General features: G+C 41.1%; 1 protein-coding gene across 6 annotated transcripts in view; it reads right to left on the reverse strand.

Moving 5' to 3' along the window:
* LOC128701424 (mitogen-activated protein kinase kinase kinase 10-like) overlaps nt 1-8,289 on the reverse strand; it is a 306,174-nt gene extending 297,885 nt beyond the window's left edge. For 3 of the 6 annotated variants that reach the window (XM_070100389.1, XM_070100387.1, XM_070100384.1), the window contains exon 1: nt 7,439-8,289. In XM_070100389.1, coding sequence (XP_069956490.1) covers nt 7,439-7,579 — 141 coding nt within the window. In that variant the 5' untranslated portion in view covers nt 7,580-8,289. The remainder of the gene's footprint in view (nt 1-7,438) is intronic. The other 3 variants (XM_070100388.1, XM_070100386.1, XM_070100385.1) reach the window with 1 other exon arrangement.
* Between the last annotated feature and the right edge of the window lie 4,448 nt (nt 8,290-12,737).

Genomic DNA, 12,737 nt, shown 5'->3' on the forward strand with positions numbered 1-12,737 from the left:
TTTGAAGTACAAAGAAATGTATCTTGGAGAGGATTCCAACTGTTTTGGATGTGGGTGTTAAATTTCTAGTTGTAGTCATGGTTTAGACCTAAGTATCTACCCTCAGTGTGTCTTGCAATGGGAGAGCCAATGATTCAAAATTCAAAATTTTTATTTCTTTGTGTAGTACACAAACTGTAGTTTACCTGTAATAAAGTATTGTTCGCACAAGGACAGTCACTATCACACATGAGCATTTCAGGCAGACCAATCCTAATGCTTATAGTTTACAGGTGCCCCGTAGCTCGATCGCAAGCGCACTCAGCTCACACACTGAGGTCCGGAGTTTGAATCCCTGATATGGATGGAAAACATTAGGACGTGTTTCCATAAGACACCTGCTGTCCATGTTCACCCATCGGTATAAAATGGGTGCCTGTGTGGTAGTCGACTGGTGTGGGTTGCATCCTGGAACAAAACTGGCCTAATTTACCTAAAATGATCTGCATAACAAGCGGCTTTCTAAATAGTAGCGGCTTTCTAAATAGTAGTATGTCATTGATGTCAGCTAGGCCTGTATACAGTGGACCCCCGCATAACGATTACCTCCGAATGCGACCAATTATGTAAGTGTATTTATGTAAGTGCGTTTGTACGTGTATGTTTGGGGGTCTGAAATGGACTAATCTACTTCACAATATTCCTTATGGGAATAAATTAGGTCAGTACTGGCACCTGAACATACTTATGGAGTGAAAAAATATCATTAACCAGGGGTCCACTGTACCTTGTAAATGTACTGTACTTGTAGAAATAGGTTATAGAGTGGTAAAGTTTAAGTGTGCATTATTACAAAAATGAGCTAGTAAAAAATTATAATTTGAAAAATTTATAGTAGAGAGGTAGCAAAAAAAAATATTATTACAATTAATACAATTTACAATACGTAGAACAATTTTAGGCGTGTATTAATACTTTAAACTGATTTAGTGATCTAGGGATTTCTCGAGTAGTTCAACTGGAAAATCCTAGAGGGACTAGTACCGAACTTGCACACGAAAATCACTCACTACGAAAGCAAAAGACTTGGCAGACGATGCAACATCCCCCCAATGAAAAGCAGGGGTGTCACTAGCACGTTAAGAGACCATACAATAAGTGTCAGGGGCCCGAGACTGTTCAACTGCCTCCCAGCATACATAAGGGGGATTACCAACAGACCCCTGGCAGTCTTCAAGCTGGCACTGGACAAGCACCTAAAGTCGGTTCCTGACAGCCGGGCTGTGGCTCGTACGTTGGTTTGCGTGCAGCCAGCAGCAACAGCCTGGTTGATCAGGCTCTGATCCAGAAGGCAGCCTGGTCACAGACCGGGCCGCGGGGGCGTTGACCCCCGGAACTCTCTCCAGGTAAACTCCAGGTAAACTGGTTCTATGATTTCAGGCTAGGAAAGATTATGTAAGAGAAGGTGAAGAAACCATAGTGTAATTGGATAAGTTGCTTTTGTTTGGTATACAGCCTCTCCTCGCTTAATGATGGGGATCCGTTCCTAAGACCACGTCGGTAAACGAGTTTGTCGCTAAGCAAGGAGCATACTATAATGACAGTGGGTTTGTGTCAACTACTGTATCTTCGATATTGCTTTAATGCCACCTTTGCACCATTTATAACATTTTTAGAATATTTTTAAATGTTTATACAGTAGTGTACTGTATACTGTAATAAACAGAATAGAGGAAATCAACTCTAATATACATTATTTAGGTATGCATACTAGTCAGAGAGCCGTTTTAAGTCCGAGTTGTCGGTAAACGAGTAGTACATAGATAAGCAAGGAAGGCTGTAATTACGTACATTTGGGAGATGATGTGATTTTTAATTATAGCTCTAAATTCATTGGTAAATGGAGCACTTTTTGCTGGTTTGGGCAATGAATTCCAGATCTTGGGGCCCTCTATATGCATTGCAGTTTTGCATAGGGTGAGGCAGACACGAGGGATGTCAAAGAGTTTTGTGCTTTGTGCTGTACCTGTGTGTTCTGTTGTGGCTATTAAGTTTGAGAGCTCATAATGGATTTTAATGTTTTATACATACAGTGGAACTTCAGTACTCAAACTTAATTCGTTCCAGAAGGCTGTTCGAGTGTCAATCTGTTTGAGTACTGAACAATTTTTTCCAATTCAATTTTCTTTTTGTTTGGTTGTTATCACTAATCTTCATGGGCCCCATGGTGACTTATTTATACAAATATAAAAAAAAAATGCAAAGAAACCAAAATAGTTTACAGCGAAGTTCTGGCAATCGTGTTTATTTTGTCGAGTGCCAAGCAAACTGTCAACTACTCAGCAATTTTTTTTTACCAAACAAAGCATTCGAATACTGAATTGATCGAGTAGGGAGCTGTTACAGTACTGAGGGTCCACTGTATAGTAAGCACAATAATATTCAAGTTCAAACTCTTGAATAATAGAGGGTTATGTTAAGTTTTGTTGGATATCTGAAGCTGTTTCCAAACATCGTGTAATAAGGGCGAGTTTGTTGATAGTCCTCCACGAATATATTTTTAGGAGTTCATCATTAGTAGTCTCAGAGTAGTTGGATTTGAGAGGGAGATAACAAAAGTTGTGTCATCTGTGAACAGACCAGATTCAAGGAGAGGAGGAAAAGCAAAAGGCCGAAAACACTGCCTTGAGGCACTGCTACAAGGACAGGCCAAGCAGATGAGGTTATGCCATTGGTGGAGACATACTGGCATCTACTGCTAAAACAAGACTTTAGGTATGGAAGGGTATGACCTCTGGCCCCATAATGTCTAGTTTAAGGTACAGGAAGTTGTGGTCAACTGTACTGAATTTTACTAAATATGTACGGAGAACTCTTTGCCATTAGGAAAATGTTGGAGATGTCTGTCTGGTTGGTGACCCGATAACACTGGTGAGATCAAAGCATTTTAAAGAATACGCTTTTTAGTATATACGTAAGTTAACCTTTATTGCCCAAGAAGATACATTAGTTATATTGTTAAGTTAACAGTGTACAGCATTGTATATAACTTAGATTAGATTTTTAGATTTTGCCACCGAAGTGGCTAGTTTATTGTGCACCCCATATCCATCCTGTGGATGGTAGCGCAAGAGCATATGGATACACAAAAGGCCCAGGAACTAGGTCCCAAAGGGTTAACAGGAATACATATGGATTTATATCTACATATCTATAGTTCACTTATCTGCTACAAGCAAATTTAGGAAATTTGCTTAGTATATCTGGTATCTTATTTTTATTAATAAGATATCTTGACATGTCACATAGGTTATTATACTGTCTGTCTCTGTATTCTTCAATAAGTGGACAATTAAGCACATAGTGTTCAAGACAGTGACCATATGCCTGATCACATAATTTACATTTAGTTTGATCATCATCTGTGTGTCTCCCAAACTGCCAGAAGTACTCGTAACCAAGCCTAAGCCTGGCCACTACAACATCAGTCAGTCTGTTCACATTGCAAGTTGCTCCATAAACATACTTATCTACGTTCATGTTTTCATAGTGGGTTATAGATCTACTCAGGCTTCTTACTGCATTCCTATAACAATCATTTTCATTATTTACTTCTCTCCTAATATTATTCCTAATGCTAGACACAGTTATACCAAAGTTATATTCTACATTCTCCTTCTGGGTACTCTTCTTGGCTAACATATCAACTTTATCATGAAGGAGTAATCCAATGTGTGATGGGATCCATAGCAATTGTACATTAATTCCTTTGTCCCTAATTTTTGAGTATCTATACCTGGCTTCTCCAATGAGCATGTTGTTGGAGTCATTATATGAGTCAAGAGCCTTCAATGATGACATAGAATCAGTAATGATGATAGAGTCAAGCTCAGTGTCATAGGTTAGCTTTAGCGCCATTAGGATTGCAAACCAATTCAGTTTGCAGTGTAGACGCCCAGTTGTTAATTCTTATGCCTAACTCAACAAATTTATTATCGTTTTTAACAAGGGAGGTGGCAACAAGAGCAGATGCAGCCCTGCCAGAAGACTCCTGTTTAGATCCATCAGTGTATATAACTTGTGATAACTTATTACTACCAGCTAGGTGAGAAAGTGATGCATAACATTTTGGGCAGCTTTAAGCTAGGACTAATATTAACAGTATAAAAATAAACTTTTGACTCCAGGAGCGAAACAAAGTTGATGAACTGGTTAAACTAGCATTAAATAAAGTGAATGTCAAATGTAACACTGATTTTCTGAACATTAGTTTGAGACCCAGTGTCAGGAAAAAACAGAAAACATATTTGAAGTGACTAGAACAGTACAGAAAGGAGCTAGCAGATCAACTGTCCATCTTAATGAAATGTGTCAAGTTAAACATATCTATGGAGAAAGTAAAAAGATTAGTAGATTGCAAGATATTGTTACTGCTAGACAAAGGCTAGGCTATACGTATCTCTGGCAATACAGTTTGTATCGAGATGACAATGATAAAATGCAAAGTGTGTGGATAGACAGGGGCCATACACTTGGAAAAGTATCTTAATGTGCAAACATCCAACCATTTAGACATTTCCAAACAAACCGCACAGGATATGGTAAATCACCTCATTACTACTGATAAGATATCTAAAATCTTGAGATTATATCCACATACTGCATCAACAAGACGAGTGAAATGATTTTTGACAAAGGTGCAACCCAATTATGACCAATGCTTTATTAGTGGTAATAAGATACCTAATTTTTTGAGGTTTTACCTCATTATAATGTGTACATTAGCTATACGTATGAAGTACAGTATGCAGGAGGGCCCTGTTTTACAGCACTTCACTTTACAGTGTTTCACTAATGCAGCAGTCTTTGAGTACAGTCATTCTTCATTTATTCATTCAGACTTCCTACAATAAATACATTCACCACTCACTATAAGTTAAAGATGAAAATATTTTAAGGCAAGTAATGTGCATACTGTATATGCATGTTTTAGACTTGGCTCTATTGCTCACTTAATATATAATATAGTAAACATGTTATCAAGCTTATATATGCATTTGAAAGTGAAAAAGACTATGCTTCACTTTACAGGAGTAGCCTGAAACCTTACCTACTGTATAAGCGGGGCCCTCCTGTATGACTTTGTTTTTGGTGTGATGCCCGTATGTTCTATTGTAGTTTTTCAGGAAGTATCTTAGGTCAGCACCAATGTGGTGTTTTAATATTGTGGAATGAACAATGGTGTATATGAATGGACTATACATGTAGTAGGTTTAGAGATTTGAATAAGGGCATAGTCTGTTGGCTAAAATTTAAGTTTGTGATGTTTCTGATAGATCCCATTTGTTTTGTTTGTTAACTGGTTTGAGGTGGACAGCTGAATTATAACCCCAAACAATAATACCATAAGTGAAGCTTAGGTAAATGAAATTAGTGTTAGTAGTATAGACTGGGGGGCACAACAGCAGACTCTGGAGGGTATACCAATAGTTTTTAAATTTTTAAACGAGCTGGATATGAGCATCACAAAGTTTATGAGCAACAATTCCTTAAATAAGGACACACAGGGCAAGTGACATTCTGCAAGTGTCTGTACCAGTGAGAAAATAGCTTTAATTTTGAGTTCTGGGCTTGAATTTTTTATTATGCAAATAGAGACAGTTATACTTTGGGTCGTAGGAAGAGGGCTCATTTTTTTTTTTTTTTTGATAACCCACACATACACACAACCTAGAATTTACCACAAGATTACGATAAGAACCTAAGAATGAAGGACAGCAGCAGGCCTACTGGACTTTGCTAGGCAGGCTCAAGTCACACTCACTCAAGTAGTACTTGTCTAACAATCTTAAAGCTTGCCAAGGTTATCACTTCAGTGACACTAAGGAGTTTGTTCCACTCATCCACAACTCTACATATTACCAAACCAGTGCTTTCCTATATCCTTTATAAATCTAATTTTTTTCCAATTTTAATTCACTGCTGCAAGTCCTGTCTTTGTTAGATATTTTTAGTATGTTATTTATACCCCCTTTATTTACTCGTCTTCCATTTATACACGTCAATCATATCATCCTTAATTCTATGCCTTTCTAGAGAGTGCAGATTCAGTGTACTCGACTTATCCCTGTAGTAAAGATTTCTGATACATGGGATCAACTTTGTCATCCTTTTATGCATGTTTTCCAGAGCATTTATATACATTCTGTAATATGGTGACCATAACTGCACATCATAATATAAACGAGGTCTTACCAAAAATATGTAGAGTTGAATTATAACCCCAAGGACACATGTTAATTATACTTCTTAATATGAAGCCAAGAATTCAATTTGCTTTATTGTGACTGGCTTTAGATTACTGCTAACCAGAACTTCTCAATCATTTTTTGCATTCAAAGTGACAGATCCATATTATTAAGTTTGTAAGTGCCATGGATATTCTCTTTTCCCAGGTTTAGAATTTTACACTTGTCTACTTTTGTCAACATTTGCCACTACTCCAACCACTACATCAATTTATCCATATCTAACTATGGCAGTGTTATGTCCTCATCAAAATTAATCCAACGACTTTTATCGGCAAACTTAATTATGTCACTATTTATAGCAACATAATCTGTAGTGGAGGGAAGGCGGGGCAGGGGTCAGCCTAGGAAAGGTTGGAGGAAGGGGCTAAAGGAGGTTTTGTGTGCGAAGGGCTTGGACTTCCAGCAAGCGTGTGTGTGTTAGATAGGAGCAAATGGAGACAAATGATTTTTAGAACCTGACATGCAGTTGGAATGTAAGCAGGGTAATGTTTATGAAGGGATTCAGGGAAATCAGCAGGCCGGACTCAATTCCCGGAGATGGGACGTACAGTGCCGGCACTCTGAAGGAGGAGTGTTAATGTTGCAGTTTTATAACTGTGTGTAAGCACGCCTCTGGCAAGACTGATGGAGTGAATGAAAGTTTTTCTTTCTCGGGCTGCTCTGCCTTGGTGGGAAACTGCTGATGTGTTAATAAAAAAATAAAATTATAGCAACATAAGCTATTTTTTTTTTTTGCCTGCCAGTGAGTGGGTCTTGCCCATACACATGATATACCAGTCTCCACTACACAATCACATGATATTCAAGAACTTACATAAAGAGGTTATTACTCTGCTCAAAACCAAACCACTAAACTTAATATTAATCAAACAGTCCCTTCTTTTTCCTGGTACTGAAATAACAGTGCGGGAGAAAAACAAAGACGTACGTACATTTATGAAGCAGATTCAGATTATTATTAAGATAATCGTGGAAGAGTGCTAAACCCATAGGATTATACAGCACATGTGGGGGGGGAGGTGGAAGGTATTCAGGCTCAATTCAGGGAACTGGAGCAGATCTAATTCCCTAGATCAAGTGCCCTTCACCAGCATCAAGGAACCTCCCTTGAAGGGGGAAGATTCAGAGAAGAGATTGAGTATACCGACCTGAGTACTCGAAGACGACGAAGTGTTCTGAGAGGCTGGGGCACCTGAGGATTTCGGGCAGCTATAGTCATCGCCATTCTCCAGAGCTGCTGCCTTCTTCCGCTTGGTCTCCATGGGGCCCGTCGGCTCTACTGGAGACATTGGTGTTGAGCTGCGAGCTTGTGCGGTCCCCCGGCCTCCCCCGCGTGCATTCCGCAGTTCCCTCCCATTAGGGGCCTGGCACGACCCGCTTCCATAGGAGAAGGCTCTGGTCACATAAAATCCAGAGCGGAGTACGTAGCCTCCACACTGGACCAGAAGACACCCCAGAGCTAAAGTAGAGAGTGTGGAGACACAGTTGGGGGTATACACGGCATGGCATGGGGCGAGAAGGTCCACGTCTAGCCTAGCCCCCACACCAGCCCTAAACAGCACCACTAACACTTCTCACTCATTTACCACCATAAATTATCTTCTCACCTCCACACACAGGCTCCCGGTAACTTTATTTCGACAATTTCGCAGGAGTGGGCGGGTAGGTTATGGAGAGGAAAAGCATGGTACATTAACCCAAAACTCCGCCACCTACACAAACCACCTGACTTTTACCCTTCTCTCCTCCATGTTACTCCATAATTGAGTATCTCTCGCTCTTCTCCGCCTCACAGCACAACTGCTACACCCGCCTCACACTCCACATGCACCTCACAAGACACGGCGACCTGGTAAGGGCGTCATACATGTAGAATCGATAAGTTAGGTTGAGTAGTGTTGGTTGACGTCATGCCGCCACAACCACCAGAGGCAGACTGCTGCGGCCATTTTCTCTACCACTGACCTTCCCTCCCCACCCATGTCTGCCAACCTTACTCTCTCACTCACTCTACACTTATTATTACACAACACACAAACACACTCACAACACACATGTACACACACACACACACACAAGGTGCCACAACTGGAAGTTGAAAATTCAGATGAGTTACAGGGATGTTAGGAAGTATTTCTTCAGCGTTAGAATTTTCAGGAAGTGGAACAATCTGGAGTGTGATACAATGGAGGCAGGATCCATACATAGCTTAAGGAAGAAGTACGACAAAGCTTTTGGAGCAGGGAGAGAGTGGACTTAGTAGTGACCAGTTAAGAGGCAGGGCTAGGAGCTGCGACTCGACCCCTGCAACTACACACACATAATTAAGTAAGTTTATTCAGGTATACACAAATACAGTTACATAGAATTATCATACATAGCAGCATTAGTGTAGAGAACCTAGGATAACCCAAAAAAGTCAGACAGAGTGACTTATTTCCATTATTATTACTACTACATTGACAACTCTCACATACCATTTGTGCTATTATTAAAATTTTATTTACTCTAAAAACATTAAGTGCTATAAGGTTACGTCAATAGTGTTTTTTACCATCCACATTTTTTCTATAAAAACTGGTTGAACCGGAAATACATAATTATGTACACCGTTGCAGGCAGATTTATGCTAGGATTAAAACTTCTTAATGTTATATAGTCGAAGTTGAATCACTGTACTCACCTAGTTGCAGTTACAGGGGTCGACTTACAGCTCCTGGCCCCTGCTCTTCACTATCCTCCTATTTAACGGATTCCTATCATTTTACACACTATCATATCTCATGGCTGGCTTAAAGCTAGTTAGTTTGTTAGTTTAATATGTTTATTATGCACCCCATACCCATCCTGTGGGCGGTATGGCTTAAAGCTGCTTACTGAATCCACCTCTACCACTGCCTCATCCAGATCTTTCAACATTCTAACCACACTCAAAGTATGTAAGTTATCGCGTTTAGCTTCCATCACTGTCCACTTTTCCCTGGACCTTTTTCTTCAGATAGTGTCCCTATCTGCCCTCTTATGTTTAAACATAAATAATATCATCTTTAATTTTCTTATCATCTAAGATAGTTAGGTTTAACTCGATTTGTCCCCCCTCTCTCAACTCATAAGCTATTCTAGTTGCGAATTTATTAATTTTTTTCAATCTTTTGGACGTTTTTGATCTGGAGTGAGCTCCAAGCAGGTGCTGCATACTCTTTATTGAACCTAATGTACGATATGTAAAGCATTTTAAATTTGTTGAGGTTTCTAAACACAGTTCTTGTGTTCACCGTCTCAAATTTCTTTACTGATGTACACTTCTAGTGACTGCTCAGTGTTATACTTCCTCCTAAACCCTCCTTGGCTGTTAATTTCAATATTTTTTCTCCTAAGTTTTGCTCAGTGTTTTTTTTTTTATTATTCACCGGTATTCTCCCGGCCCGGGTCTTTTCCAAGTAGTGGTGACCCGGCCTTGGCTCCTTATCTGGGGAGTCTCGAGACTTAAGTCTCCCATGGGAGGAGGTACAAGTACCTCCTCATCTTTGGGACCAAGTGTCCCCAGGCCTAGCCACATTCCCCGCCCTCACGGGGCTCGTAGGGAGAAGCTAGGCCTCTGGTCTGCCATCTACCCCGCCTCAAAGGGGCTCGTGGGGATGGCAGTCTTATGAGCTGCAGATGGTAGCAAGCTCAGACTCACAGTGTTTGTTCTTCTTTCCCGACGTTTTAGTCTCATGACTGTACACTTGCTGGGGTTGAAATCCACTTGCCAATTGCCTGAACATTTCTACAGGTTTCTCAGGAGTTCGTCCCTAACTACATTTGTTTAGATATAAACATTTCAGCAGCCTTAGGTCATTCGCAAACAGTGATATGTATGATTCAGTTACCTATGATATTTTCATACCTGGAGTTTACCTGGAGAGAGTTTCGGGGGTCAACGCCCCCGCGGCCCGGTCTGTGACCAGGCCTCCTGGTGGATCAGCGCCTGATCAATCAGGAAAGGTACCAGAGTTAGTGCTCATTACTATCGTCCAATTAGATACGTTGTTTGGTATGGTCTGATCATCTGTGGTGTATTTCCAGCTATATCAGTTGTGATGTTACCAAATATTCTTTTGTAGGTATCCTTAGGGATTACTGCAGTTCCTGGGCATTGCGTATATATTTATTTTCCTGATGTTTCTATTAGGGTAGCACTGGACTTTGTCAGTAACAGCCTTGAACAGTTTATATGTATTATTATTATTATAATCAAGGGGGAAGCGCTAAACCCGGAGGGTTATACAGCGTCTGGGGATGTGGAAGGCATTCAGGCTTAATTCGGGGAACTGGAGCACAGATCCAATTCCCTAAATCAAGAGCCCCTCACCAACATCAAGGAACCTTCCTTGAGGGGATTATTATTATAATCAAGGGGAAGCGCTAAACCTGTAGGATTATACAGCGCCTGAGGGAGGGATGTGGAAGGTATTCAGGTTTAATTCAGGGAACTGGAGAACAGATCCAATTCCCTAGATCAAGAGCCCCTCACCAGAATCAAGGAACCTTCCTTGAGGGGCATGTATATTATGATATTTCTTATTTTAATTTATACTATGTATGTTTTGTTGTATTTGAGATAAGTATTGTAATAAGTCAAAGGCTGTAGAGTAGCAGCCAGGTGATTCAGTCTCCACAGTTTATGATACAAGATAACGCCATCATGGAGAAGCTACAGAGACCGTCACTTCTTTATATACTATGATCCTGACTCGACTACACCAGCCAAGGAGTGGAGGAAACACTGGTGTTGTACACTACTTGCACAAACTTCATCGAGGAATGTGGAGACTGCCACTGATCACAGCGTATATGAATTTATTGACTGCTATACAACGTAATCAGATGCAATATCTGTGCTACAGGTTCACACTGGCCTGTTTTAGGACTCACCTGCCATGGGTTCGATTCCCACCCATTCTGTGATTTCTATGCTGCAGTCTGTATTTCAGAATATTCAGTGAAGTCTTTCCTAGACAGAACAGTATCGTGAAAAATTAATCCGTGATGCGTTCATCAACGGTATTGCCTCGTTGTTAGGTAAGACACATATGCAACAGTTAGACAACTTTATTCCGAAACGTTTCGCCTACACAGTAGGCTTCTTCAGTCGAATACAGAAAGTAGGCAGGGACAATAGAGATGTGAAGACGATGTAATCAGTCCATCACCCTTGAAGTCGTAGAATTTGAGGTTGTCAGTCCCTCAGTCCCTCGCCACTCATCCTCCCACGGCTTGTACAGGATAGAACACTTGATCTACAGAGCACATACAAACAGGCCTAGTTACTGGATCTGGCTTTGCATACTGCTCATGCTTATTCATCTCCAAGAATGCGTACTACTGCACTAGTTGTTTCTGAGTAGTCTCAGTCTGTGGTGGACCATTTCATATCAGTAACAAGTGTCCAGTACGTGATGTTACCTGCAATAATTGCAGGAAGAAAGGACATCTTAGTGTGCTGGTAAAGAGCATCGGTAAGTGCTTCTGCTACACTATTAGACCAATAGCACTAACATCCCATATCATAAAAATCTTTGAAAGGGTCCTAAGAAGCAAGATCACCACCCATCTAGAAACCCATCAGTTACACAACCCAGGGCAACATGGGTTTAGAACAGGTCGCTCCTGTCTGTCTCAACTATTGGATCACTACGACAAGGTCCTAAAATGCACTAGAAGACAAAAAGAATGCAGATGTAATATATACAGACTTTGCAAAAGCCTTCGACAAGTGTGACCATGGCGTAATAGCGCACAAAATGCGTGCTAAAGGAATAACAGGAAAAGTCGGTCGATGGATCTATAATTTCCTCACTAACAGAACACAGAGAGTAGTCGTCAACAGAGTAAAGTCCGAGGCAGCTACGGTGAAAAGCTCTGTTCCACAGAGAACTTTCACGGCGCGCATAACGGAGATAAAACACCTCAATTACTGGGAGCGCTTGAGGTTTCTAAACCTGTATTCCCTGGAACGCAGGAGGGAGAGATACATGATTATATACACCTGGAAAATCCTAGAGGGACTAGTACCCAACTTGCACACGAAAATCACTCACTACGAAAGCAAAAGACTTGGCAGACGATGCACCATCCCCCCAATGAAAAGCAGGGGTGTCGCTAGCACGTTAAGAGACCATACAATAAGTGTCAGGGGCCCGAGACTGTTCAACTGCCTCCCAGCACACATAAGGGGGATTACCAACAGACCCCTGGCAGTCTTCAAGCTGGCACTGGACAAGCACCTAAAGTCAGTTCCTGATCAGCCGGGCTGTGGCTCGTACGTTGGTTTGCGTGCAGCCAGCAGCAACAGCCTGGTTGATCAGGCGCTGATCCACCAGGAGGCCTGGTCACAGACCGGGCCGCGGGGGCGTTGACCCCCGGAACTCTCTCCAGGTAAACTCCAGGTAAACTCGCTCCCAT

Source organism: Cherax quadricarinatus, chromosome 72 (genome assembly GCF_038502225.1).
Source record: "Cherax quadricarinatus isolate ZL_2023a chromosome 72, ASM3850222v1, whole genome shotgun sequence".
In the NCBI taxonomy this organism is placed as follows: domain Eukaryota; kingdom Metazoa; phylum Arthropoda; class Malacostraca; order Decapoda; family Parastacidae; genus Cherax; species Cherax quadricarinatus.